This window comes from Pseudorca crassidens, chromosome 9 (genome assembly GCF_039906515.1).
Source record: "Pseudorca crassidens isolate mPseCra1 chromosome 9, mPseCra1.hap1, whole genome shotgun sequence".
Classification (NCBI taxonomy): Eukaryota; Metazoa; Chordata; class Mammalia; order Artiodactyla; family Delphinidae; genus Pseudorca; species Pseudorca crassidens.
The window spans coordinates 24,551,326-24,578,511 of record NC_090304.1 but is presented as its reverse complement, the minus strand read 5'-3'; the positions used below and the strand labels follow the sequence as shown (position 1 = coordinate 24,578,511).

The following is a 27,186-nucleotide window of genomic DNA, read 5'->3' as shown; positions in this document are numbered from 1 at the left end:
AAAGTGCTTAGTACAGCTAACTAAGGATAAGCTAACTAATTAACATAACACAACACTACCACTGCTATTATGTTACACTGCCACATCCAAACCCACCCCAGGCCCTGTGCTGGTAAATCACCGTGTGAAGTGACTTACATGCATCTTCTCATTTAATGACCATACCATCCTTATTAGGGAGGTTCTGTTATTGTCCCCACTTCACAGACAAGAAGCAGAGAAGGGGATTAACTTGCCCAACAGTCACACGGTAAGTAAGAGGATGAACTCAGCTGGAACCCAGGTCTGCCTCAGCTGCGAAGCTCTCCCCTGAGGCATCTCACGGAGGGTGGAGAGGTTGACTTTAACATCTCGTGCTGTGAGCAGTTCTGAGCTTTTCTGAAAGCTGAGGCCCAATCCCTCCCTGAGTTTAGGTGGGCGATTAACGGAGCTGCCTCCCTGGCGGGGAATCTCCTCGGTGGCCAGTAATAGCAAAGGCAACGGTGGAAAGTGTTATTCCACAGCTGGATGCTGGCAAGCGTTTGTCTGGAGCCCCACGATGTTACTTATTAGGTTATCTGTGTGTAGACAAGATCTCCTTACCTCATAAATCCTTGCCTAGTGCCCAGAGATAAAGAAATGGCCCGAGATTAATCACGGGTGAGAGGCCTTTTTACCCACAGATCGTTCTGCAGACACTGAGGCTGAGGGAACAAACAGGACCGAACATTTAGAGAAAAGCCCGCTGCCACCGAGTGAGAATCTGGCTTTGTTTTATTCCCCTTGGCACATGCTTGACTTCTTTTTTCTCCACACATCTGAACATGATTCGGAGTGTAAACCAGGCTACAAGCCTTCTAAGGAGAAACTGCTTTTTTTGTGCTGGCCCCTCCCCACTGCAGGCACCTAAAGAGGCCAAATCAAAAGAGGCTGATTAACAGATTTCAGGGATGATCATCACCGTATCAACAACACAAAACTGGACGGACCTTTATTGAGCATCTACTATGTGCCTGATGTGAAAGCCTCACGATAACCCTATGGGGCGGGTACTTTCTTCCCACATCTTAGAGGTGAGGGGACAGGCTCAGAGGGGTGCTTGTCCAAGCTGCCACAGCTATGACAGGAGGGCTAAACTCCAGGTCCGTCTGAGGCTAGTGTCCATGGTCTTCCCCACTGCACTGCTGGAGGAAGATGATGACCCCCCAGGATGAAAGCCCCATAGCCTGCATTGACAGAGGCACCTCGGGGAGATGCCAGGACCCAGCCTGTCGCCTCCCTGAGCTCGGCTGCAGCATACCTGTCCTAGCACGCGCCCGACTGTCCCGCCCCGACGCTCCTGCCCCCAGCATCTCCTTTCCCTGGAATGCCTTCCCCACTCCTCTCCATTGCATCCCACCACCCCTCACTCCAGCTTGGCCCCCCAGGAGAAAGCCTTCCCTGGCTGCTCAAGCCCGACCTGTCAAAGTCCACTCTGGCTTGGGTTCGCCAGGCACCTCATCATGCTCTCCACCATGCTGTCATCTCATCCGAGAGGGCTATGTGACCCTTCAGCTGTCATTTAACTTCCCTCATGCTTCTGTGTGGGTTTCTAAACCCATATAGGAAATCCATTACCTATATATTGCAGAGCTCACAAAACTACATCGAATACACAAACTGCATCTTCCACAGTGGTGAAGAGCCTGGGGTTGGACCACTTGGGTTCTTCTAATCCCAGCTCTGCTCCTTACTAGTTGTGTGACCTCTGTACCTCAGTTTCCTTATCTATAAAATGGGGATGATACCTACATCGTAGGGCTGTGGTCAAGATTAAATGAGCTCCTCTGTGCAAAGTGCTTAGAACAATGCCTGGAACACAGTGAGTGCTATATAAATGTTAGCTATTCACAGCAAAAACAAAAATAAAGCAAGCCAAAAAAGTCAAGTTAAATTCTACCTAAAGTTGTTAATTGCCTCCAACACTTCCTCTCCCCTTTTCTGGCTTCATTTAACGCCTTAGCACTTTTCACTAACATACTCGTGTGTGTGTGTGTGTGTGTGTGTGTGTGTGTGTTTCTCAGTATCTGTCTCCTCTAATGTTAACTCATGAAGGCAAGGATTTCTACAGGCCTGGAACGTGGCAGGCACACAGGATGCTCCCAATACAAGTCTCAGTGATTACGATCTAGAGCTCGCTATCAAGCTGACTCCTCTGGACTCTTTCCCAGCCCTGCACCCTACGGGGCAACCTCCAGCCTTCCAGTGAGGGGAAGCAGAATCCCTGTTACAAAGGATTTCCAAGGGGTGTTAGGGAAGTCTCTGAGTTGACATTGTACCTGGATGGCAGGGCACGATTCAGGAAGCAGCCCACCTCTTAGAGCACAGAGCTGAGTGGGCGGGTCTCAGGTTTGGGACAGAAGGGACTGTGCCACCGGCTCCAGAGGTCACGAACCCCTGTGGACTCTGGTCCTGAGCCTGGCTGGCGGAGCGCTCAGAACGCACCTGGTCATCCATGGTGTTCACCCCGTCGGGACCCAGGGCCTCGATCGCCTGGCTGATGAGGTCTGTCCTCCCGCAGTTGAGCATGCGGAAACCCAGGTCCTGGTTGAATTTTTCAGTAGCCGCTGGGGCATCCAGCCTCCGGAAGGAACTGAAACAGCATTCGGGTCTGCGCAGAAGAGACCGGGGTGTGTGAGCATGGCTCTTCCTGCTAGGACATGGCCTCCCTATGAGAGGTGACACAACTGTTCTGGGCTGATGTGTGGTGTGAGGATGAGGTTGGGGGGGGGAGGACTGGGAATTACTATCTAATCGGCAGTGACTGGCCTTGTCACGCTCGGTGACAGGAAGAGCACATAAGTCGGCTGTTCTACAAACACGTTAAAGACATGCTCTGAGCTCTTGGGAGCTGTCAGTTGTCAGAGACAAGGTTCCCATCTAACATAATCTCTCAGGGGACTGCTCTGAGGAGGAAGAAGCTCCAGCTTTTGGGCCTTGGGCCACAGCTCTTGGCTGTATAGTTTCTGCACAGAGAAGGGCGCACTCTCACTCTCTCAGTCATCGAGGCCAAGCTCCAGTTCTTGCCTCTCCATCCTCTCCCCTCAGTGCTTCCTGGTGAGGCCCCGAAGCAACAAAGAGACAGCAGAGAGTGGCCCAGACTCCCATTGCAGGCAAGCCATCCTACCAAGGAGAGTCACAGATAAAACCTGCGTCTGCAGAGGGCCCACAGGCTTCCAACAGGTGGCTTCAGCCTGGAGTCGTGATTATGCCAAAGAGTAAAAAGTACATGCCACAGAACGAGGTCCTGGCATTTGCAATGGAGACAGAAGACAAAAAAAAAAAAAAAAAGCAAGGCTCTTCCAGGTCAAGCATGGCCAGGGGAACGCTTCTCTGAAACAACTTCAGGAGGCCAGTCCAATACAAGAGAGGCACATTGGGAAGGTAACTAAGAGCCCAGGCTTGGGGCCATACGGGCCTGGGTTCAAATTCGGGCATGGCCACGTTGCTAGCTGAGTATCTCTGGGCAAGTTACTGTTCCTCCTGACCATCAGCTTCTCCATCTGAAACATGAGCATTAAAGCCCCTTCTTCTCTGAGGTTGTCACGAGGACTGAGAAAGTGCACGTAAAAAGGAAGGGCTCAGAGCCGGTCTGCACCTAGAAACTGCTCCAGAAAATGGTGGTAACCGCAGGAAGGAGGCCCACTTCTGCTGCATACCCCCAAATGGCCCGAAGAGTCAGACTGCGAAAGCTCTCCCACCCAAATCCAAATGGGAGTCTGCCCTGCGGGCCTGACCCGTGGCTGCAGAGGATGCACCCGAGAGCAGCCAAGGTCCAGAACACATCAGTTCCGACAGGTGCGCTTGTGCAGAGAGCACCTTAGCGCAGCTCGAGCGGACCACCTGCAGCCCCTACCTGCTGCCCGCTCCCGACCCAGGAGGAGGAGGGAGCAGAGGGCTGACCGGGGGCTGGGCATGGAGACGCCCCCCCGCACCCCCCGCCTCCCTGGTTCCGTACTTGAGCTGCCGGGGCTCACAGTCCAGGCCGGGCAGCAGCAGCCGCGCCGCCTGCCGGATGTCGCCGCTGTCCACGGTGAGGCTGCGGCGGTGCTCCGCGTAGGTGATGGCCACGCGCATCCACTCCATCAGCGGCGGCAGCAGCATGAAGGGCCTGGGAGGCAGCAGAGAGAGGGGGTCAGGCCTGGGCGGTCTGCTCCCTGAAGCACAGAAGGGGACCCCCTTCGGCACCCACTCTCAGGACAGCCACGGAGGCTGGGTCCCCTGCAGCCTTCCGGCTGTGGGAGGTGGAGGGGGCCTGACTCTTCTCACGGAGAACGCGATCTGCCCCATTCTACAGGAACTCAGTCAGGACTCGGAAGGAACCCCTGTCGTGGGCCACGAGCAGAGCCTGAGGGCCTTAGGTGGCCCATCAAGGAAGGGGCTTGCCAGCATGTGGAACTGGGGACTCCTGTCCCCTCCACAGAATTCAGACGGGGTCTCCCTCTCTGCAGAGGGGAGAGGATGCCTGCCTTCTGGGTGCTGGGGTGCACAGGAAAGAGTCGAACAGACCCAGGCTCCAAACCCAGCTGTGCCCTTCATCACCACAGACCACACCCCGAGGCTGTTTTCTTCTTCACTTGTGAGATGGGGCAGTCCCCACTTCTCAGGATCATCGTGAGGCCACGTGAGACGACACATGGCACACTACCTGTGTGCGGTTGACAGCCACTCCCTCCTCAACTGAGCCCCGGGCTGAGGTGGGCCTATGTCGCTTCCTGTGGCAGGCAGGGTGGCCCCAGGCTGGCGCCCGAGGTCCTCCAGGGAGGACCTGTCCCAGGACCTATGTCACACCCAGAACCCATGGCCACGGTGTGGGGCAGCTAGGAGGAGGCAGGGAGAGGCGGTTGGTCCAGCAAGGCCTCTGAGCTACAAACTCAGGGGGTACCAGTCACAGGCGTTCTGGGTGCCAGCAGGGGGCACCATTCACAGGACAGCGACTAGTGCCCCCTGGTGCTGAGCAATACCATGGTCCTGCCGCTCAGGCCGGTCCCTCCCCGCCCCAGGCCCTGCCGTCCCTACCCCACCAAGCTTGACTCTGGTCCTCCGCCCATTCCGGCCCATCCCCCACGGTGAAGACCTCGGAAGACCACTCCACAGCCCAGCAGACCCCATGCTGTGGAGGGGCCCCGACTGCCCGTCTTGGCTTCATGCCTACCGCCCCCCATGCCCCCTCCACACCCCACTTCATCTGATACCCTGGGATCCTTGTGCGTTAGGCCTTGTGCTGTTGCCATCTTTCCCCTAGACACGCAAAGAGGTACTCTGTCCAGGAAGACGACCTCCACCCTCTCCCCTCAGCTCCTGAGTAAATCAACTGCGGGGAGTCACCTCAAGATGCCCTCACATGGCTGATCTCAGATCTCAAAAGCTTAGGTCACTTCAAACTTTGCAAAGCTTCTCTTCTTGAGGGCAAAGGATGCTTTCACTTCTTTCTTTATTTATTTATAAAGAGAATCGGATGGGATTCTTGAACGTGGTTCATTTGGAAATTATTTTGATGTCCTGGTTCTGTCATTTCTGAAAATATTTCTAGGTTAGACTCATTTCACTGGTGCACTGAGTGTACCAATCGCTATGGTGACAAGGCGGCCACAGGCTGGGAAAGCCTTGTAGCCTTGGCCTTCAAGGATGCCCAGAACCTCACTCAACTTACTTTCCAAGCCTGGCTCACACCTTTCATCAGGACACACCTGACCGTCAGGCATTCGTGGTTCTCAAGCCCACCCTGCCCGTTCCCACCACCACAAGAACGAACCAGCTCTCACCTCTGCCCATCCAGATCCTATTGATCCTCAAGGCTTAGTTCCAATGCCACTTCTTTCTAGAAGCCTCCCCACATCCCTTTTCCAAAGAAAATAATCTCTTCCTTCTCCAAGATCCCTTACAATTCTATTCCAGAATGAATGCGTCTCATCTTCCTGACTAGATTATTCCTCTTCAGGACAAGAACGATGCCTTCCTCATCTCTGGTTCTCTAAAATGTACCCAGCGCAGGTCCTAGACACAACAGATCCTCAATAAACCGAATGACTGCAAGGATGGCCAAGCATCAGGAATGTGGCATAATGCATCCAAGTTATCAGTTCTGGACCGAGTCCTGTTTCTGCCCAGAAGAGAATGGCATATACTTTACAGAGTCACAACGTGGACCCGTTAGAGTGGGAAGCCAGGACCCTATGAGGGGGGGGAGCTTGTAGAATCCAGGAAGGAACAACAATCCCTTTGTGAATTACTCCCGTTTCCAAGATCTTCTTTAATTGTGAATGCCCATTTGAATTCCCCCCAAATGTTAGTTTGGAATTTTATAATTCTTACACTCCAATGCTACAAGGCAAGCTCAGAGACATACTTCTACATGTCAGTCCTTCCGACCCAAGGGGAAGGTTTTATCTAAACCACCAGCACTGGAGACTGAAGGGTGAACAAAAAGACGGTTCGTGGATTTGCCAGCCATTCTTCCCTATTGTGGCCAACGGCCAAGACAAAGAGCCGCGTGTGGCCGCGAACGCTCTAAGCAGCATCTCCCAGCTGCACTACGGGAAATCCAAGAGGGAACTCAGGAAACCATGAAGTCTAATCAGATGGTGTCATGATTCATTCTCCCGCCTTGTGCCTCTTATAACTCGGCACAAGAAAAGACGCAGTGTTGATAACAGGTGGGCAGATACTGGGGATGGGTTCATTCAGCCTCCATTCTACCATCTTAGCTGAAGACGTGGAAAACTGAAAACTACATTTCCCAGACTTCTTTGCAAATTAGGCTTCACCATTAAGACGAAGCTGCACGAGATCTGGTAAATGGATGTGAGGCGGAGGCCGCCTTTGTGTCCCCTTTGCTTGTTTCTGCTAGCAAGCCAACTCATAAAACAGGAGGGATTTTTTACCCCCTACAGAGCATTCCGGTGTCCATTTCCCAGCTTCCTGAGTGCTCCAGAGGCAGCAGTACTGCTACTGAAGGCAATGGCAGAAGCTTCTTGGCTCCAGCTTCAATCCTGAATTGCAGTTCCCAGGGTTATCTCCGAGGGAGTAGCCACCCTGATAGCAAGTTCTGTATTGTCCTTGGAGTCATTCCTGGAGGTTCAGCCTTGAACCTACTCCTTGAGTCCTTCCAATGATTCTTTTGGCACAAAATTCCCTGCATTAAATCCCTTCCTGTTTAAAACACCTGATGTGTTTTCTGTTTCCTGAATTGCACACTGATTAATATTCTTCAACATACAAAAATCCTTCAGGGTTAACATTGCCACTCTGCCTCTGGGGTGGTGGCTGGTGCCCACCTGTCCACAAACAAGGCCATTGCAGCCCCCCAAATGACCCCTTCAGGCCTTTCTCCTTGGTCTACCCACCTCCCTGACCTGCGGCCCATGGGAAGGTAAAATGATAAGCAATTCATGGACTTTCTCAGTAACATCCTTCCCTTGGCCTGTGGGTTCCAGGCTACTATTTCCTTTCTGGTAATTTCATCTAGCCCACTGGGTATGCTGAGAAACTGGCCTGCATTACTGGACATTCTGGAAAATCCCTATAAAAACTCCCATCTGTACCGGCCATGGCTGCATCCTGACTGTGGAGTGAAAAGGCTCTAGGGGAGCAAAGCTGGGAATGACTGAGTATGCGTCATCCCCAGGGTCTCTCTGCTTGGTTCCCTCGCAGAGAAAAAAGCCTGTTTCCCTCTTCTTGCCCTTTCCCTAGGCTGAGTTTGGCTGCAAGCCACTGACCTCCCCCTTTGCTGGGTCTGGCACCACGGAACAGCGGTTCTCAAGCACTTTGGCCTCAGGATGCCCTTTGTACTCTTACAAATTACTGAGGCCCCCAAAGAGCTTTTATTTATGTGTATTGTTCTAGCGCTAATTATTGTATCAGAAATTAAAACAGAGACTTCAGACATCTGAATACACAAACTCATATCCCGTCAGCCATCAGAGTGACACTATGCTCACCTGTCACACAGCTTCTGGAAGACTCCCTGGAAACTTGTGAGAAAATGAGTGAGAAGGCAAATAACACCTTATTATTGTGAATATAATTTTGACCCTGTGGACTCTGAGAAGTCTCATTGAGAACCACTGCCTTAGACAAATGTAGTCGATCCCTGAGGCAAGGCTGCTCTCAGGCGTGGGGCTGGGATTCTGTCCCAGTCCAGCCAGTTCTAGAATGGTGTGTGTTTTATGTGCGTGCTCCCGGCCTAAGGACCTGAGGATCCCACACTGAATCCTCACTGGGAGACAGCCCTAGTTTTAGGAAGCAGCCAAACTGGCTCTGTAACCTTGGGCAGATCACTACCTTCTTTGGGCCTGTTTTTCTTTTAAAGATGGCGTTAAGTCAGTGGTTTCTAGACATTTTCCATCATGAGAAACCCTTTTGCTGTCATTTCACAGCCTCCACATGACAACAGCTGTACCTACTATACCGAGGTCAAGAGCATAGGCTCTGGTGGGAGACAGCCCTAGGCTGCAATCCATTGCACTCCCAACGAATTAAACTGTGATCCTGTGCAAGTTATTTTATCTCCCTTAGCCTCAGCTGCCCCATCAGCAAAATGGGTATAAATAACAGGACCACCTCACAAGACGGTCAGAAGTTATGTACATAAAGGGCTTAGCACAGCATCTGGCACATGGTAAGTTCTTGGTAAAGGTTAACTATTACTACCATTTTAGTGTCTGTTGATAGAGAAAATACATAATAGCAGAAAAGGCTATAGGAATCTGGTCCTATTAAATGCCTCAGCTCCAGCCTTCTTCAAGTCCAGCCAATTCCCTCTCCACACACCCCAACCCTCCAGCAAGTATAAACATGTAAAGCTTGCAAAAGCCTGCCAGCGAGCTGCCCACCACCCACTCATAAAACAGAGCAACAAACACAACCGCTAAGTGGAGTGTGCTCTGGAGACCGTTTCTGGCCGTGCAGACACTCGGCCTCGGCTGTCAAGAACCTTGAAGAGGGGAAGGGACAACGACAACACAGACCCAGGGGCCATGGGGTCAGAAACATGCAAGGTGGTGACCGGGTGCGCACGGGATGACTGTGAGGGACCTGCCGCCCCTAAATGCCGTTGGCGGCCTAACCAACCTCAGAAACACCACACACACACACACACACACACACACGCACGCACGCACGCACGCACGCACGCACGCATGCACGCAAGCACATCCGCATCCGGTCAGGCTGCTACCGTGACAAACAAAGCCACTTAAAAGGGTCACCGACTGGAGCATTTGTCTTTGTGTGCATAAAATAGCAACTAATGTCACGTGGGGGGAGGTGTAAAATACACCAAAGAAAACGGGTCTTTAACAGGAAGCGGGGTGAAGAGGAGGAAATAGAGACCCGGGGAGGCCGAGCATCTCACCCAAGGTCACAGAGCCCTTTAGCAGCAACAGGGGGCCCAGCCCCATGTGTCATGACTCAGTTTCTCTTCCTCTCTCTTTAAATTAATCATACAGATGAGCCTGAGAATATCAAGCCAATGGGCTCACAAGGTCCTTCAATAGGACCAGGCCTGCAAAAGCCATTTTTGCCTGTTAAAAAAGTGAAAGAGAATAAACTTCTTAAGGTCTTGGTTTTAAGAGGTCCCTACAGCCTGGGGAAAAACAAAAACCTCTGCCCCACTCAGCATGCATATGATTGATTGGGATTACAGTCCTATAAGCAGTGTCTTAACAACATGAAACAGGAAACGCCTCCAATTTCCAGCTCAAAGCAGGCTCTGTTCTTCCTTGAGGTGGGCAGGGCCTTAGGGAGAGAGTCAGGTTGGTAGATGGGGCACAAGCCTGGAACTGGAGGCCCAGGCGTGAGAAGGCCTTGTGCCTCTGTCCCCAACTGGCAGGACAAGTCTGGGGCCAGCAGGTATGTCCTCTCTGCGCCCACCCACGAGGACTGGGTTCAAATACTCAGGCAGGCAGATCTGGGAGGTGCCCACTGGCTGGGCAGGGCCTCGAGACCTGGCCTGAGCTCAGCCCTGGGAAACCGGGCAGTGGTTTCTTAACTTCCACTGTTGGCTGGGAGGACACAGGACTCTGGGGCGCGGGACTGGCTGGGAGGGTCTGGGGAGGCCCATGTTGCCTTAGAGTCCACCCTGCCTGTTAGCATCCTTAGTCTAGGAGAGGATTCTCACAGGGACCAGCTACACAGCTGCAGGTGATGGTCAAGGGAGGGGGTGGCCAGAATGTCTCCCACCCTCAGCCCTCAATTCTTGCACCGACTCTGCCCCACCTTCAGTGGGAATCACTGCTGAGCACTGGCGTTGAATGGGGTGACCTTCCCCCCCGAATCCATCGTTCTCAGGGACCTTGCTGGGAAGCACGCCGCTTCCACGCCCTACCCTGCTGTGCCGCCTGGGCTGGGAGCTGGCAAGTGGCACTGTCAGGAACCTGAGAAGATGCCAAGCTTTTCCCAATCAAGCGACAGCTCTTCAAGCAGAGACTGCTCTAGGAAGGTCAAGGTCGGCTCTGCTCTGCCAGCTCTGAGGCCCTCACCACAGGTCCCCCAAGACTTCTGGAGGGCCACGGTGGTCGAACACCAAGCCAAAACATCCATGGAGAATGAAACCAACATTGTCCCAAATGAAGTCAGATTCCACTCCCAGTACAAAGGAAGCGATTCTAGTCTGGTTCACATCTTGGACTAATTCTTTTTCTAGAATTGCTTGGTAAACCAGAATGGTTTGGCTCAGCTTGGAGTCAGAGCCGGGCAGGCATCTCTCTTCTGACCCCGGGGCCTATCTCCTCTGGCAGCCCCGCTGCCTCAGACCCTGCAGCTGACCCCTGGCAGAATCTCCACGTGGGGTCAGGTGACTTCTGTTAGAGGCAGGGCTTAGGACTTTCTTCTGGGAAATACACTTTTCTTATTAAAACCCATCTGGTACAGATTAGAGGCACTAGAAAAACCTCCAGTTGCTCAGATATGCATATGGATATAAATTTAGATTACAACCAAGTCATGATTAGCTGTGAACGATTTCCCTGCCTCTTCCCATTGGCTGCCCGTCAGGGAACCGAAACGTGAGCTGTGGGATGGGAGGCCAATTGGGTAACAATCGGGGCATCCTGGCCTGGCTCTGAGGCATCCAGGAATAACTGGGAAACACAAACAACTAACGTGTACAGAGCATTTGCTAAACACGTGGCATTGTTTTAAGCCCTTTATATCTATTGACTTATTTCATCCTTGTATCTACTTTATGAAACAGGTACTATTATTATCCCCATTGTACGCATGCAGAAACTGAGGGCTGGAGAGGTAAAGTAACGTGCTCCAGGTCACGCACCTAGTAAGTGGCAGAGCTGGGATGCGGTCCCAGGCGGGGTACCCCCCATGTCCAAGCTCCCAAATAGTGTACTCCACTGCCACTTAGCTTAGTAAGCTGGCCCTGGCTTTCCATTTTTCTGGACCTGGACATCCTGGGGACTAGACCACTTCTGAGAGGGAAAAGGAGTGCTACTGCCAACAACACTGGGACAGCAGGCATACATGAGAAGTGTCTCAGGCAAACACAAACACCTGGTCACCCTGGCATTAGGCACTGGGGTAAGGCACCTTGCCTGGCTCATGGGTCTCCTCCAGGCAGTGGGAGGCCCTCCCTCTCTGCCCACCCGCCCTGAGCCTGGTCCCCATTCTGCCCTCAGCACCACACCCTCACAGCACTTTGCCCATTTGGTATCATTTTGTTTGTTCGCATTCTTTGTGTCTGCTTTCCCCTCGGGCTATAATTTCTCTGAAGGCAGAGACTGTTTTACTTACTGATGCTGCCCATCCCCCAGCACAGAAGCCCATGTTAGAAACTCAACCTTTGAATTCAGAAATGCATAGCCCAGGGAATTCCCTGGCGGCCCAGTGGTTAGGGCTCTGCGCTCTCACTGCCGAGGGCCCGGGTTCAATCCCTGGCTGGGGAACTAGGATCCTACAAGCCGCGCGGTGTGGCCAAAAGAAAGAACAGAAATGCATAGAACGTTTCTCACTCCTAGAGGCAAAGCCTTCTGGCTGCTAACATGTTCTCAGGGGTCCGCTCTTACTCCAGGACTCTCTGCAGGGCTCCCGAGCTCTAAGTCAGGCAGGTGAGCTCCTGAAATGGGGAAGTGCTTCGTCTTCCATTCTTGGAGGCTTGGGCTGGCTTGGGTATTAACAAATGGTTCTCTTCAGAAAAAAAGAAAATATTTCCCTGATAAAAAGATAAGCGTGCCGCAGGAGAATCTTCTACCCAGGAACAGCTTCCTGGGGGAGCTCGGCTGACGGGGGCTAAGGTGGTTTCTGGGAGGGCAGCTAGGATGGCACGTGGAGCCGTCTCAGGGAGGGGACGGCAGGTGTGGTTCGGCAGACGTCCATGTGGCCTTGAGCCGCGATGGAGGGGACACGGCCATCTGTCTTTGGTAACTGGGCCTGACTCCAGGGTGGCCTCTTACGTGGGTGGGATGGTACAGATTTCACTGGAGGCTGCATGCGGGCACCGCCCCTCCACCCTCCCCCCTACAGCAGGGAGGGCTCTGAGTGCTGCAAGGGCCAGGGCATCTATCTGGCCCATTTCTCAGGCCAAGGCTCCCCTGTGTGGCGGCCTGGCCGGGAGGCGGCCTAGCTGGCAGGCGGCTGGCAAAGCAGGCCAGAGCATCGCTGCTACCCACACAAGTGGAATGGAGCCCAGTGAAAGCAGGCCTCCCTCTCTCCGCATGGCTGGGGTGTGGCTCCCTTGGCCTCGCGGCTGCACCTTACCTTCGGGGCTCACTGCTGCACGAAGATGCAAGAGACTCAGAATCACCCAGGCTCGGCGTCTGTGATGGCTGACAAGAGACCACAGCTCTTTCACCCTGTGGAAGCCAGACAGTCAAGGGCCTCCAACCTGTTCAAACACACACCCCTTCTTTTGAACACACACTTTCAGAATCATGGTGAGGGCACTGCCACCAGCGATTGGCCTCTGCCAGCAAGTCAGCTTGGGAGGGCCCAACGGCTTAGCTCTCCTGCTCCATTGACCCAACAGGCAGCTGCTGGGCAGTGGGCCAGGGGTGGGGTCATTTATTTACAGTCTCTGAATAGGTGTTCCTGTCCGGATTCAGCTGAGTATTGTCACACAGCACCCGCCTTCCCCACCCCCCCACAGTCTAAGGCAGAAAGGTGACCCATTCACACTGTCAGGTAAAGAGTTTCCAGAAACTTCCAGGAGGAGGTAGAGGCATGGGGCTCTTGAGGCCTGGCGGGAGATTCCCGACTGGCAGCTAGTGGCTTTGACCTGAGCTGGAGACGGCGGTACACTCTGACCCAGCCAGAGGAAAAGGCTCCCAGCACTTGACCCTGCTTTCTGCACCCACGGCCCAACTGCAGCCTCAGGGGAGACGCTGGCACTGGCTTCTGAGCAGCAAAACCACATTGCTAAGACTTGCTGAGGGCCTACTACGTGCCAGGTAAGAGGCCATTCTGAAAACGTCACCCTCTAACACAGCCACCCTGCAAGGGTGTTTTACAAATGTGGAAACCAAGGCTTTGAGAGGTTTGGACACACGTCTGAGGTCACATAGCTAGCCAACGGCGATCTGTCTGGCTCTAAAAAGAGAGATTCCGAGGTCCTTCCCGAGACCAAACTGCTATACGCCAAGTGCTCTGAGCCTGCTGGCTGGTGGAGAACTGGGAGGCAGAGCGTGAAGGAGAAAAGAGTCGCCCCAGTGCGCCCACTGCCCCACTCTGCCCAACTCCAGCCTCCGCGCCCATAGCCTCAACAGTCCTGAAGGCAGCAGGGAACGGGGTGCTGGGCTGGGCCCCAAAGGGACACTCTGGACCCCTTAAGAGCTTTCTTCCCCCAAATCTCAAATATTAAAGCAGCAAAGGAAGCGGCTGTCAGAGGCAGTTGGTCTTGAGGGAGGAGGGAAACCTGGGGAGCCGGCTGGCAGGCAAGTAGGAGCAGGCCAGAAACCAGCCCAGCTGGACTCCAGACATCGCCCGAGCTCCTATCCTGGCCCATCCTCGGCGTCTGCAAAGTCCACAGCTCAGCCTAAGAAGGCGCCTTCTGTAAGAAAGCAAACTCCATTCCCTTCAGTTGGGACTTCCCAGCACCCAGGCGCCCTCTGGGAGACAAAGGGCATTGTGGCGGCCCCGCGACAAAAACACCCCTGGGGCTGGCAGTTCCCAGTCTTCTTCTTTTCTGTGGGGACCCGTGGGCGCAACAATGGGACAGGAAATCACACGCAACAGGCAGCCCCGGGGGCATTTGTCAACAGCTGGGTCGGGATCCTGTTCTTTCTCCAGCCCCTGTTATCTGGCACTGCCACTTCGTCTGTCCCCCATCCCTGGCTCACTCCTTCTTGGATGCTGGACAGATGCCCACCCTCTCTGACCACCCAGAGCCAGCTAACTCAAGCCTGTGGGGGAAGAGGCCCTGAGTGGTTGAGAGCGAGCAGCCCAAGTCACGCTGGGCAGGAGGTGCTTGATGGAGACCGGTTCCCAGGGTCTTTCTCTCTCCCCCGGGGTGGGGGGGGGGGGCGGGAGGGAGGTCTCACCCGCCTGTCTGACACTGTGAATTCACTGCGTTCTTATCCTTGGACCTCCCTGCCTGAGCTCAGATTTGTCTCTTCCTAGCTGTGATCTTGGGTGCCCCTCTTACCCTCTCAAGCCCTCAGTCTGCTCTTCTGTAAATGGGAGTGGAAACGGCTTCCTCTGAGAGCTTGTGAAGATCTGCTAGAGAGTTGTGCTAGAGACTTATAAACTGTAAAGACTTGTCCAGATGCTTCTAACCCATGTAAATATAAATCAGGTCATATCACTCCCACGCTGAACACTCAGCGATGGCAGCCCGTCTTGTGCAGGCACTGTGGGCAAACCAGCAAGTGAGGGGCCAGGGGCACGACTACACCACTAACTTTAGAGTGCTTCACTTGCTGCTCAGTCTTTGAACCAATGGGTGGATGAAATCCAGTTTTTAGAGTTCTTCGAGATTCTCGGGTGGTGGGTTGCGATAAATCCAAAGTCTGTACATATCTCCGTTCAAAACTGTCTTCACTGAATTAAACCTTAGGACCATCTGGTCTACCTCATCTTCTCTGTCATTTGCCTGGTTCTCTGGCTACAGTCAGGGGTGGGTTACGAGGGAATTAAGGGCAGCGACTGAAGGAGGTATATATGAGAGGGAAAGAAAACATGCACTTTGAGTAGATGTGATTTTTAAATTCACCATTGTTTTGGGTTATTTATGCATTAAACATGATTTAGTTATTTGAGTCCCTCCACAGGTTTATGAAAACAGTAATTATACTGATAATCGCAGCCATCACATACGAAGAGCTTACTCTGTGCTAAGTCCTTTCAATGGATTATCTCATTTGATCCCTACAAAAACCTATGTAAGCAGATCAAGCCATTTTCCCTTATAAGCTGGGGAAACTGAGGCCTGAGAAATTAACTTGCCCATAGTTACACAGCTAGTAAATGAGAGAGCAGAGACCCCACAGATGGTCTTTCTGACTCCAAAAGTCCAACCTTTAGGCTCTATAGCCTATTTCACTAACCAAACGAAATATTTAACTGCCTACTCTGTGCCAGGGAATGTTCTATGTGCTGGAGTCACAGTGGTAACACCGGACCCACAGTGCCTACCTTCTAGAGGGGTGAGGAGGGGGCAGAAAAGGAAGTAAACAAATTCACAGACAAGGTAACTTCAGACAGAGGATGGTGTTCGGAAGAAAATAAAAAGCAGACAAGAGGATGGAGAACGACTGCGGGTGGGAGGGACAGCTCTCTGTGTGAACTGCAGACCACAGACGGGTCACTTCAGAGGTCACTGGATGCACCAGCCTGGGAAACACATGCAAACAAGTACTTAATTCACCCGATAGCTATTTTTACTTCTTTTGCTTCCATTTTGGGTAAGCAGATGGAAATTCAATGCACAAAAGGGGGGAGTGGAAAGAGAGAAAAGAGCTTAACATTGCAAATCTTCTTGAAATGGTATTTAAGGGAACCACAAGTCAGGAGCATAAAGCCACCAGTGCCATCATCTCTATTATTTGATAAGAAAACACTTTCGCAAGCCGAGCAGAAGATTAACGAGCCCACTTCTTCAGACTGAACGCGCAGCCTATCTGCGGGCGCCTCCCACTTATGTGAAGTGCTCATCTGAGGGGAAACATCCCCCTCCTGCATCTGGACTGGAACAAAGAGAGGCCTCTCTTTGCTGTGTACTTCATGTGTGTTGGGGGCCCTGCCCCAGAACTTGGGGGGCCCCCAGGAAGTAGGCGCTGCTTAGATCTTCCCTCTACACAGGAGGAAACTGTGGCTTGGAAAGTAAGGAGACCTGTTCGGATCACACAGGTGGAGGAGGCGGCGCTGGTTTGACCCTCACGCATGGGCGCCTCTAAGGATGCAGGTCTCCACGGGAAAACCACTCAAGCGCCACCTAGGAGCATTTGCCTAGATAAACAACAACCACTGATGATTTAAAAAAAAACAACACAACCTATTCTGTGTTTTAAAAATGTACATGAAATGTAGATTTCATGTAACATGTCATGAAATATGCCCTTTGAAGCAACAAAATCCCTCTGCGACTTCTGCTGCCAATGTCACCCCACCTGTCCCAGTATCCTGTGGCTGTTCTTTAAGGCCCAGTTAAAACCCCCGTCTGTTCTGACACCACCTCCCCAAAGACTCCAGTCTTCTCCAAGATCCTCTGGGCGATGAGGATGAAGAAGATGAGGACTGACACACACTGTGTGCCAGGCACTGTGCTTTGCATATATTAACTCAATCCCCATGACACCCCTACGAGGTTGGCACTGTTAGTCCTGTGTTAAGAAGAAACTGAGGCATAGAGGCTAAACGAACGAGGCCACCAGCTTGTACATGGCAGAGCTGGGATTGGATCCCGGCCGGTGTCAGGGCCTGAGGGCTGACGTAATGCATATCATACAACCAAGCTGCTTCTTACATTGTCTGGTGGTTTGTGCTCATTTTCTCCCTGTCTTGTTTTTGCCTCTCTTATTAGGCAGGAGGTTCAATCACATAAGGCCTCCATAATTCCTTATATCCCTTCCCTGCTGATCAACAGAAGTACAGTGAGAAACGTGAGGTAATTAGTGAAGCACTTAAGATGGTATCTGTCACTTAATATGTGCTCTATAGTGCTAGCTATAATTAGCAGGAGTGTTTGTAAGTAGGAATAATATTAGGAGTTGCATTATTAACCATTATTATTGGTAGTGGCACTGGTTACACTGGTAATATCAATAGTAGTAGTGGTAATTGTATTAGCTGTAGTCGTATTACTAACCCAGATGCTGCCTGAGAACCCAGTCAGAATGGCCATCATCAAAAAATCTAGAAACAATAAATGCTGGAGGGCTTCCCTGGTGGCGCAGTGGTTGAGAGTCCGCCTGCCGATGCAGGCGACGCGGGTTCGTGCCCTGGTCCGGGAAGATCCCACATGCCACAGAGCGGCTGGGCCTGTGAGCCATGGCCGCTGAGCCTGCGCGTCCGGAGCCTGTGCTCCGCAACGGGAGAGGCCACAACAGTGAGAGGCCCGCGTACCGCAAAAAAAAAAAAAAAATGCTGGAGAGGGTGTGGAGAAAAGGGAACACTCTTGCACTGCTGGTGGGAATGTGAATTGGTACAGCCACTATCTGGAGAACAGTATGGAGGTTCCTTAAAAAACTACAAATAGAATTACCATATGACCCAGCAATCCCACTACTGGGCATATACCCTGAGAAAACCATAATTCAAAAAGAGTCATGTACCAAAATGTTCATTGCAGCTCTATTTACAATAGCCAGGAGATGGAAACAACCTAAGTGTCCATCATCGGATGAATGGATAAAGAAGATGTGGCACATATATACAATGGAATATTACTCAGCCATAAAAAGAAACGAAATTGAGCTATTTGTAATGAGGTGGATGGACCTAGAGTCTGTCAAACAGAGTGAAGTAAGTCAGAAAGAGAAAGACAAATACCGTATGCTAACACATATATATGGAATTTAAGAAAAAAAATGTCATGAAGAACCTAGGGGTAAGACAGGAATAAAGACACAGACCTACTAGAGAATGGACTTGAGGATATGGGGAGGGGGAAGGGTAAGCTGTGACAAAGCAAGAGAGTGGCATGGACATATACACACTACCAAACATAAAATAGATAGCTAGTGGGAAGCAGCCGCATAGCACAGGGAGATCAGCTCGGTGCTTTGTGACCACCTAGAGGGGTGGGATAGGGAGGGTGGGAGGGAGGGAGACACAAGAGGGAAGAGATATGGGAACATATGTATATGTATAACTGACTCACTTTGTTATAAAGCAGAAACTAACACACCATTGTAAAGCAATTATACTCCAATAAAGATGTGAAAAAAAAAAAAGAAACATCAGCCTACGTCAATGAAGAAAGACTATTCTCGGCGCCAACCGTCACCTAAGCATGTTTATGACCATTTTAGTAATGGAGGGAGCAGGGGGCGGGGCTGGGGCATGACAGTCACCATTTATGAGTACTTTTAGGTGCCAGGCACTGAGTGTTTTACCGCATTATCTCATTTAACCCGAGTAGCATCTTATTATCTTCACTGTTTTACCACTGAGGAAACTGAGGCTAGAAAGATGGGCTGATGTGTCCCACTGCTAGAAGGTAGCAGAGAGGGCACCTCCGGGATGACCCAAGAGGCTGCTGGAAACCTCTGACCCTTGGGCAGTACCTGAGGTCGTGGTATGGACTTCAGGTGGAGTGGGTAGGACCCCTACGGGCTGGGACCTTTGCCAGCTCCAGTTTTTCTGAGTTCTGTCCACGTCCTTGCAGGAACCCTCTCGGCCAGCATGACATGGATCAGGGCAGCCAAGAGATGGGCTAGACACCCAGCACCTTCTTCCGGGCCCTCACCTGGAAAAGGGCTTTGATCTCAGAGCAAAAACAGCTCCATGGGAACTGGGGACTGATAGGTATCAAAGCAGCACTCTGGGCCACTCGTCTCTCCTGAACCTGCCCAGGGTGCAGGACCACGTACCAGACTGCTCCAGGGTGGATCCTGGTAGAAGTGCCTCTCCTCGCAGCAGCACGGGAAGGGCTTCCTAGCGCCTTCATTCTCAGAGTGGTCCAGGTGCTGAGAGGGGATGTATGGGGAAAGGGCAAGTGAAAATCAGCCAGTCAGAGAAACACTGAGCAGGCCAGCGGTCCCCAACCTGTTTGGCATCAGGGACCGGTTTCGTGGAAGACAATTTTTCCACAGATGGAGGTGGGGGGCGCGGGGCGGGGGATGGTTCAGGCGGTAATGCGAGCGATGGGAAGCGACAGGGAACGGCAGATGAAGCTTTGCTCACTTGCCCGCCACTCACCTCCTGCTGTGCGGCCAGGTTCCTAACAGGCCGCGGAGCGGTACCAGTCCGAAGCCTGGGGGTTGGGGACCCCTGTCCTAGGCCGCAAGCTCAGCCCTCCCCCTGTCTTGGCCCTGGAGGCCCCAGCTCCCCCGGGCATCGTTCTGGACCGTGTTTCCTTATTCTCACACTGCTCCTTTCTCTCTCCCCCAGGTCCCACACTCTCTCTTGCCACGTGGTCTCGGCATATGCTATTCCTTTTGCCTGATACTAATCATCGCAGTAGCTAATACTGAGCACTTACTGTGCCCAGGTACCATTCTAAAAGTGCTACCTGCGTTAACTCATCAGCGCTCGCCTTACGGGTGGTTGTGAAGACTAAATGTTAGTTGTCCAGAGAACCTGGGCTCTGGAGAGACCAAGTGACAGCTTGAAGGATCTAAAATAAGAGAGTGATAAGTCTGATCTCAAATGCGCGTCCTTGAATCGCAGTTTTCCCCTCAGATCGTGCTCTGCTGGCTGAGAAACAGAACACCAGATGTTTCCAGGTTCCATCCCAAGTCAGACGCTCTTCCTGGCTTAGTGTTCTGAACACCAGCAGGCCCCCAGCCCTCGGACCGAGCTTCCCTCCATGACGGGGCGCTGTGCAGGGCTGGGGAGAGGGAAGCAAGGGGGCCCGGGCTTGAAGTTAAGCAGCTGGGCTGGTTTGTGGAAAAGGAGCCCACCTTCGTTTCCAGTATTCCCAGATATTCCTCAAGGATCTGGCTTCTCTGCTGCTGCTGGCAGCACCGTTCGGTGAGTCTGAGCACCCCAGCTCCCGAGGTTCTGAGGCAGAAAATCAGATCACCCTCTATCTCAGCCCCCTCTGCATCTCTAGCTGCATCTGTCTCCCTCCGTGTGCTCTGCGGGATGATGTTCTCCTCCAGCAATTTGCTGGCAAGCCGGCAGACCTCCCTCTGCTCCGGCATGTCTACACGGCCTTCCTCCCCACTTCCCCAAACCCCTCATTCCCAGGAGGACAATGTCCTCTGCCCAGATGCTATTTCAGCTACCCATCCCTCTGCCTCCAGGCATGACGAGCAAGGACCACATTTAGCCAGATGTGGCTGTCCATTCTCCTCCAGACCATGGGGGAAGAGGCTCCCCCCATCTCCCTGGGTAACCCTGGATCTCTGACAGCAAGTTCTTTCACTTTCTGAGCTCAGTCCTGGGTGATGACATGCCCTGCAGGGGGGCAGCTGTGACTAATCCTGTGTTTGAGATCCTGCTGGTGCCTGTGATGCAAAGCTGCCAGCAAGAAAGGGATCCTGGGAGGGTGCAGGGAGGCTCCAGCTGCGGGGCTCTCCCAGGACAGAGGAGAGGCAGGTGGGGCTGGAATGGCCCCAGAGAAAGTGGCCCCAAGGGCATCACCCACCCAGATTATCTCAGCGCTTTAGGACTGGCCTCAGCAGCTGGGTGGGGAAGCTGTAGCCTGGCATGGTGAAGGGCGAGGGCTTTCAGGCCAGAGAGACCTGATTCGAATCCTTGCCCAGATACTCAGCAGCTAGGTACCCCCCGGCCCCGCGCCCTCGTCTGTAAAAGGCAGGTAATGCTAACACGCACCTTGCTGATTCGCTGTGGAGCACAAAAGAAACAAGTCGGGAGAGCTGCCCTTTAAAAGGAAAAGCTGGGTCTTTTCACATGTGGCATCTCACTCGCCCTCCCTGATGGGTCACTCAGCCCTGTTTAGCATATGAGGAGCCTGAGGCGTGGAGGGGCCTGTGCGGGAGGCTGGATCGGAGCCCAGGTCCCTGCTCGAAGCTGTGCTGCTGCCCGGCTCGCTGCAGAAGCACGTTCGACTGCCTTCTCGTGCCTCGCAAAGCTCCCCGCTGCTTCTACAACTCCCTTCTCCCTCCAAACCCAGAGCAGGAGGCCCTGGGGAGAACAGTCCTCACGGAGAGATACTGAGGCCCCACTGACCAGCGCAGACGCAGCTCACGGCGTAGCAGGATGAGCTTCACACAGAGGGTTGAAGGCATGTCCCGCCTGCCCTCTGTCAGCACACTTGTGGTCACACACAACCCCCGTGGGAGGGAAGAAGGGTACTTTCTTCAAAGCGGAAATCTATAAGCACAGACTGGAGAGGCACCGTCAGTGGTGCCACGGGCCAAACCCAAGCCGCCAAACTGAGCTCCGGAGCCCAGGTAGGCGAGGCGGTGGAAGAGGTCCCTTAATCTCCACGGGCCCAGACATCCCCGAACCATCGAATCCCCAAGCGGAAAGCCTCCAGGCTACAAACCCACCATCATACCTGAAATCAGAGGTTCTGTCCAATTCTGCTTGGGGGACCTGACCCCCATGTCCCAGACATGGGACAGAGGGAGGAACTTCAAGGGAATGAAGTGGGGGAGGGGAGAGAAAGAGACAAACAGACATCCCCAGACTCACAAAAGCAAAGCTTTGTCACCCTGGAGCCCTAGCAAACGCCGGCTCCTTGGTGCACAGGAGAGAAGGGCTCTGCTGAGGGTATTGGAGTGGCAGTGCCTCGTGGGGACATGCATCCCAGCTTGCAAAGGAAAGGCCAGCCAGGCTCTCGAAGTCCTGCAGGGCCTGCCCTGTCAGAGTGCATCCAAGCACGGCAGGACCCACCCTGCAGCCAGGAACCGGGTCACCAGAGAGCTGCCGGGCTGTCTGTCCCCCTGGGTATTTTTAAGGTGTCCTTTTAGTGCCCAAATCTGAATTTTTGGGATTCTTTTTTCCTGATGGTGGTTCCAATTTTCCACATGTCTGACACTCACTTGAAACGATTCACGGAAAAATGCTTTTGCAACCGACTTCTTCGTGCCACAGACTGTGTGGTTTGTAAAGAAGGAGACACCTAAACACGTCCTCATGTGTATGTTGTCACTCAAGCTCAGCCATCGCAATCACACACAGACAAGCAGCTCGTGTAGCACAGAAACCCTGATGTCATGTTTTAGAGCGTCAGGGGCTGGGAATTCCCCCCAGGAGGAAAGCCAGAGGGTGGCCACAAAGACATCCAAGGGGTTCTGGGCACAGCGTCCACAGAAGAGCAGCTCCCTGGCCAGCACCACAGCCAGTAGCCACGGTCGCAGCCGGAGGGCCAAGCAGCCCAGCCTGGGGCAGCAGGTCCCAGGAAGGTTCCTTGTCCTCCTTTCCCAGCCACCTTTGCTTGGGTGACCCAGACTCAGGCTCAGTCTAGCACCCTTGGGGACCTCACCACTAACGAGCAAACCTCCCCTCCCCATCCCCACCCCCTCCAGATGTTTTCTTGGCCCTCTCTCCCTCCCAGCCAGCTCTGGCAACCACAACAATTTCTCCACAAAGCAGAAACAGCTGGGGCGTAGAGCCTGTGCTCTGGCCCCATCTCCCTGCTGGATGCTTCCTTCAGGAAACCCGGGGCCTCCACCTGCTGCCTTCTTGCTCCGTGTCAGGCCCCACCTGCATTCACTGTCCAGCTCCCCAAGAAATGAGACAACGATGGTCTAATAATGACACCGGTGATAATAACAGCAGTGGTAGCATTTACGGGGAACCTACTGTGTGTGTGGACTGGGCCACTATTGCTTCATGTCTCTCGTAATGACAGACGGTATGGTACAGAGGTTATGAGCAGAGTCTATGTGGCCTTGGCAAGTTACTGAATCTCTCTGTGCGTCCACTTACCCATCTGTAAAATGGGGCTGTGAAGAGCCCCTATTTCCTGGAAGTGTGTGCCCACATGTAAAGTGCTCAGCACGGTGCCTGGCACGTGGCAAAGGCCCTATAAACATCGCTGATCATCATCGAATACTTAAAACTACTTCATTACTGCCCCCTGTTTATAGTTGAGGAAGCTGAGGCTCAGGGAGATTTGGAACCTTGCACAAAGGTCTCAAGGTTCATGAATGTCAGAGACCCAGGCCACCTGACTCCTGAGCTGTGCGTGCCCAGGCCACCTGACTCCTGAGCCTCTGCATCCTCTGCTCCCAGCATTTGCCGTATGTCCACAGGATTGCCAGTGTTTTCACTACGGCTGTTTTTAAATGAGCTGGTGTGGGGATCTACCCTCGCATCTTGATCTTTTGTGACTGTGGAGGGCCTGGAGAGGTGGGCCTGGCTGTGAGGACCACACCACTGAGACCCAATGCCTCCCGAAGACAATGGGCAGCGGGGGGGCTGGGAAAGCAGTGGCACTCTCTGGATCAAGGTCTCAGATCTCCCTCCTCTGTGATGGGGCACAGAGACCCTGGGCTGCTCTCCCCCTCTCCTGGGCCCTGCTGTGAGGTGGAATGTATGCACCCAGGGCTGCCTAAACTGAAGGCGAGTCTCTCCCACTCCCTGGACCTTCAATTACACAACGCTTGACCCCTGTCCATGAGTCGAGCTCGTGGACAGACCCTGCCTTGGGCGGACATGTGGTGGCCTCCAGGTGAAGCTCCTGTTAGCATATATTAGACAAATTATAAAAAAGCATCTCCTCTGGGCAGAAAATTGAAGAAAAGGTGGCCCTCTGAGTAGACCAATTAGAATGGGCACCCTGTCCTCAGGCTGACATGGCTCCATGTGTGTCCCCCACTCATGCCCCTCACTGCGTCCCCTCGTGCAGTGTACAACCTGTATACCTGTCCTTAGCAGGCCCTTTCCCCAGTTGGGAAAGGGCTGGGACCCCGTGGACGGCACTAGACTGGGGGCCAGCAGGCCTGGACCCTGGGGCTATTTATCCACTAACCTGCTGGAGATCAAATAACCTGCCAGAGCCATGACGTTCCCATCTATAAAACGAGAGAACAGGGCAAAATGTGCCTAAGAATGATGATAACGGTGATATCATCATCATCAAAAGAGGTGACAGCCACCACTGATGGAGGGCCAGTTACCACCCAGACATTGTCCTAAGTGCTTTTTCTGAGAGCACTAGCTCGCTCGATTCTTACTGCCACCTTTCTAGGTAGGTGCGAATACCTCATTTTATAAAAGAGGCAACTGAATTTCCAAGAGCCCAGGTAGCAAATGCTAGAGCTGTGAGACAGAGGCCAAGGCCCACCTTCTGAGACTCAACGACCCCACCCTACAACAGCCCGGGGTGAACAAATCCTGCTGCACCCCAGGGACAGGCCTTCATCCGTCTGAATTCGCAGCCGTCGCCCGTGTCAGGCCGCCTCCTCACAGGCACACAGGCCGGGGCCAGGGCTCTTTTTCCACCTCATCGGTCACTCGGTCAGTCAACACACATTGGGTCGCACGGTCCACCAGGTGTGCAGCCCAAGGCAGATCCCTACCGTTCGTTGTTCAGGGCCATCCTCGGGGGGTCCAGGTTGGGGTTCTCCATGGACTCCATCTGTGGACACCGCAGGAAGTAGTAGAGCGTGTGGAGGGCGTCAGGGGACCAGGTGATGGGCTGGGGTGGCTGACGGGCCTGGCGGGCGGGGCTGGAGCCAGGACCCAGCGGGCGGCGCCCCTGCATGTGGTGCATGGCGCGGGAGACCAGGTCGCCTGGTGACGAGGGCAGGCGAGAGGGAGAGAAAAAGGAAAAGTCTGAGTTCACAGCCCACATTCTCCCAAGGATCCTGCTAGCTAGAGGAGCAGCTAAGCCGGCATGCCTAATTACTATTTACCCAGAAGCGGCAGGTGGAGGTGGAAACTGTCACCCAGACACATGATAGCAATTTAGATTCCCTTTCAATTCCAGTCCTGCCTTAACAGTTGAACGAAACGCTTGGTAGGGGCCCGGCCCCACCAGAACTTACGCTAATATGGTTTCTTTTCCAACAGCCCCACTCCCTCCATCACCCGATGGCCCTTCCCCCAGCTCTCACCACAGGAATCTCCCTGGGCTTCTTTTCCCAACCTCCAATTCCTGTGCTAGGCTGCGTGGTGATTCTCCCCCGTGCTGTCTGGTGCAAAGTCCAGGTACTTCTGCAGAAAAGGGACCTCCCTCTCCACGGCCTCAAGGAAAACCCCCACCACCATCCATTATGCTTATTATGTGCTGAGTGTTCAATTTTCTAGAAATAGAATTTAATCTGATCCTTACAAGGCTGGGGCCCGAGTAGGATCCCCATTTTGCAGACGAAGAAACTGAGGCTTATCCAGTAAGCAAACATTTACTGACACCATGCATTTCCCTGGTCACCGGGATGCCGCGGTGCCCAGTAAACGGTAGAGTCTAGATCTGAATCCAGGCCTGTGTGACTCCAAAGTCCATGAACTGAACTGGGACCCAGGCCGTGGCCTGCGCTGATGAAGTCTGCAGGGTCCTCAGGTCACCATATCCTGTGCTGTGTTTCTTCCCCAGTTGAGTCATTTCAATTCCCCACCAGCCCAGGACAGGAAATGTCCCATCATTGTGTGAGGCCACAATGCTGAGAAAGGATGGGTGAAATGGCCCCAGGCACCTGCGGGCCCCTCTTGCTAGGAAAAGTGGCGCCTTCCATTCTTCTCAGGCCTGAGAACTCAGGGGGGCGTCCCCTGTGGGTCAGCTTGCCCCTTACAGATAACCCCTTGGAGAGAAAGCCTCTGAATGAGGCTGAGCTCAAGGAGGGAGAAACATATGGCAGGTGAAGTGTTGTTCAACGTTCGACAGGACCAATTCTTTCACTTATTCCGTGAAGCTCCCCTACAGAGCCTCTGGGTCTGGGACTCTATACCATGTGTCCCCGGAGCCCTGCACAGCTTCTACGGCACAACGTGTGCTCGGCAAACACTTGGAGGATGAAAAAGTAGCCTTACACATTCATTTCATTTAAGATACAACTTCTGGTGGGGCCTGACTTGAGCTCGTTAGCTGCCAGGTTCTCCCATGACAGCCACAGCGGCAACGCTTGTTTCCAAGCAGGGACAATGACAGCCCTGGAATTGGAGATCTCCACTGGGAAAGAGCCCTCCATGCCACCCCCAGGTCCTCACTCCTCTCTACAAAGCGGACTCTGCTCATCCCGCAGTTGTAGCTCAGCTGCCTGGGTGCCTGCTGCCAGACCCCGGGGCCAGGAGGGCTGAGGGCACTGAGTTCCTGATGCCTGGTTCCCATCCCCCAAACTCTAATTTAATTGGTCTGGGGCAGGACCCAGGCGTCTGTATTTTGTAACAGTTCCCTCAGTGAATCTGACCTCCAGTCAGGTTTGAGAATCACCAGGTAAGTGGATGAGCACATAGATTCTGGATTAAGACTTGCCTGGCTTCCAATCAGGGCTCTGCTATTTCTATCCTGTGTGCTTTACGTAGTAAGTTACTTAACAAAGCCTTGGTTTCCTTATCTGTAAAATGGAAATAATCGTTTCTAACCTAAAAATCCTGAGGATTCAAATAAATAACAAACATAAAGCACTTAACATCATGCTTGGCACAGAGTAAGTGCCTGGTAAAGGTAAATATATCACCATTGTTGTTACTGTCTTTTGTTATTAATCCTCTATCCTACAGGCCACCTCGTGGTACTCTTCCTTCCGGGACCTCTGCCTGCAGTCAAGCACTGCCCCGCATTTCCCAGGACAGGAGGAGTCCAGCCCTGCCCTCGGGCTCCTGGGTAGTAGAAACTGGCATCAACAAGCCCAGGCCAAGCCGTCTCCCAGCAGCTAGTTGTAGAGCTAAGTTGGCTGCAATAAGTTGAAATCTGGCTCCCGTTTCTCCAGGTCTAAATGTCATAACTGTTGGCATGACCACAGGACCACAAGGAGGAGAGTTCAAAGAGTCCCCGATAGCATCGAAGAAATCTTGTTGAAATATCATTTCAAAGACTCGACAAGGTAGAAGTCATTACCATTAATTACGTTTAAGATGGTTTCGTTGTTCCTGGTGTAGAACCCTTGGCAGCACATTTCCAGCCAGGATGCAGGCAAAAAAATCGAGGAAGGAATAGGAATACCTCCTAACAGCTCCCGAAAAGGGAAGCCAGGAACAGAGAGG

At 53.0% G+C, this 27,186-nt stretch overlaps 1 protein-coding gene across 2 annotated transcripts in view; it reads right to left on the bottom strand.

Moving 5' to 3' along the window:
- The window catches only part of ABTB2 (ankyrin repeat and BTB domain containing 2), a 181,883-nt gene that overhangs the window by 17,162 nt on the left and 137,535 nt on the right, over positions 1–27,186 (bottom strand). For both annotated transcript variants that reach the window (XM_067749459.1, XM_067749460.1), the window contains exons 3-5: positions 24,564–24,777; positions 3,977–4,129; positions 2,464–2,629 (exon numbers count right to left, since the gene is read on the bottom strand). In XM_067749459.1, coding sequence (XP_067605560.1) covers positions 2,464–2,629; positions 3,977–4,129; positions 24,564–24,777 — 533 coding nt within the window. The remainder of the gene's footprint in view (positions 1–2,463; positions 2,630–3,976; positions 4,130–24,563; positions 24,778–27,186) is intronic.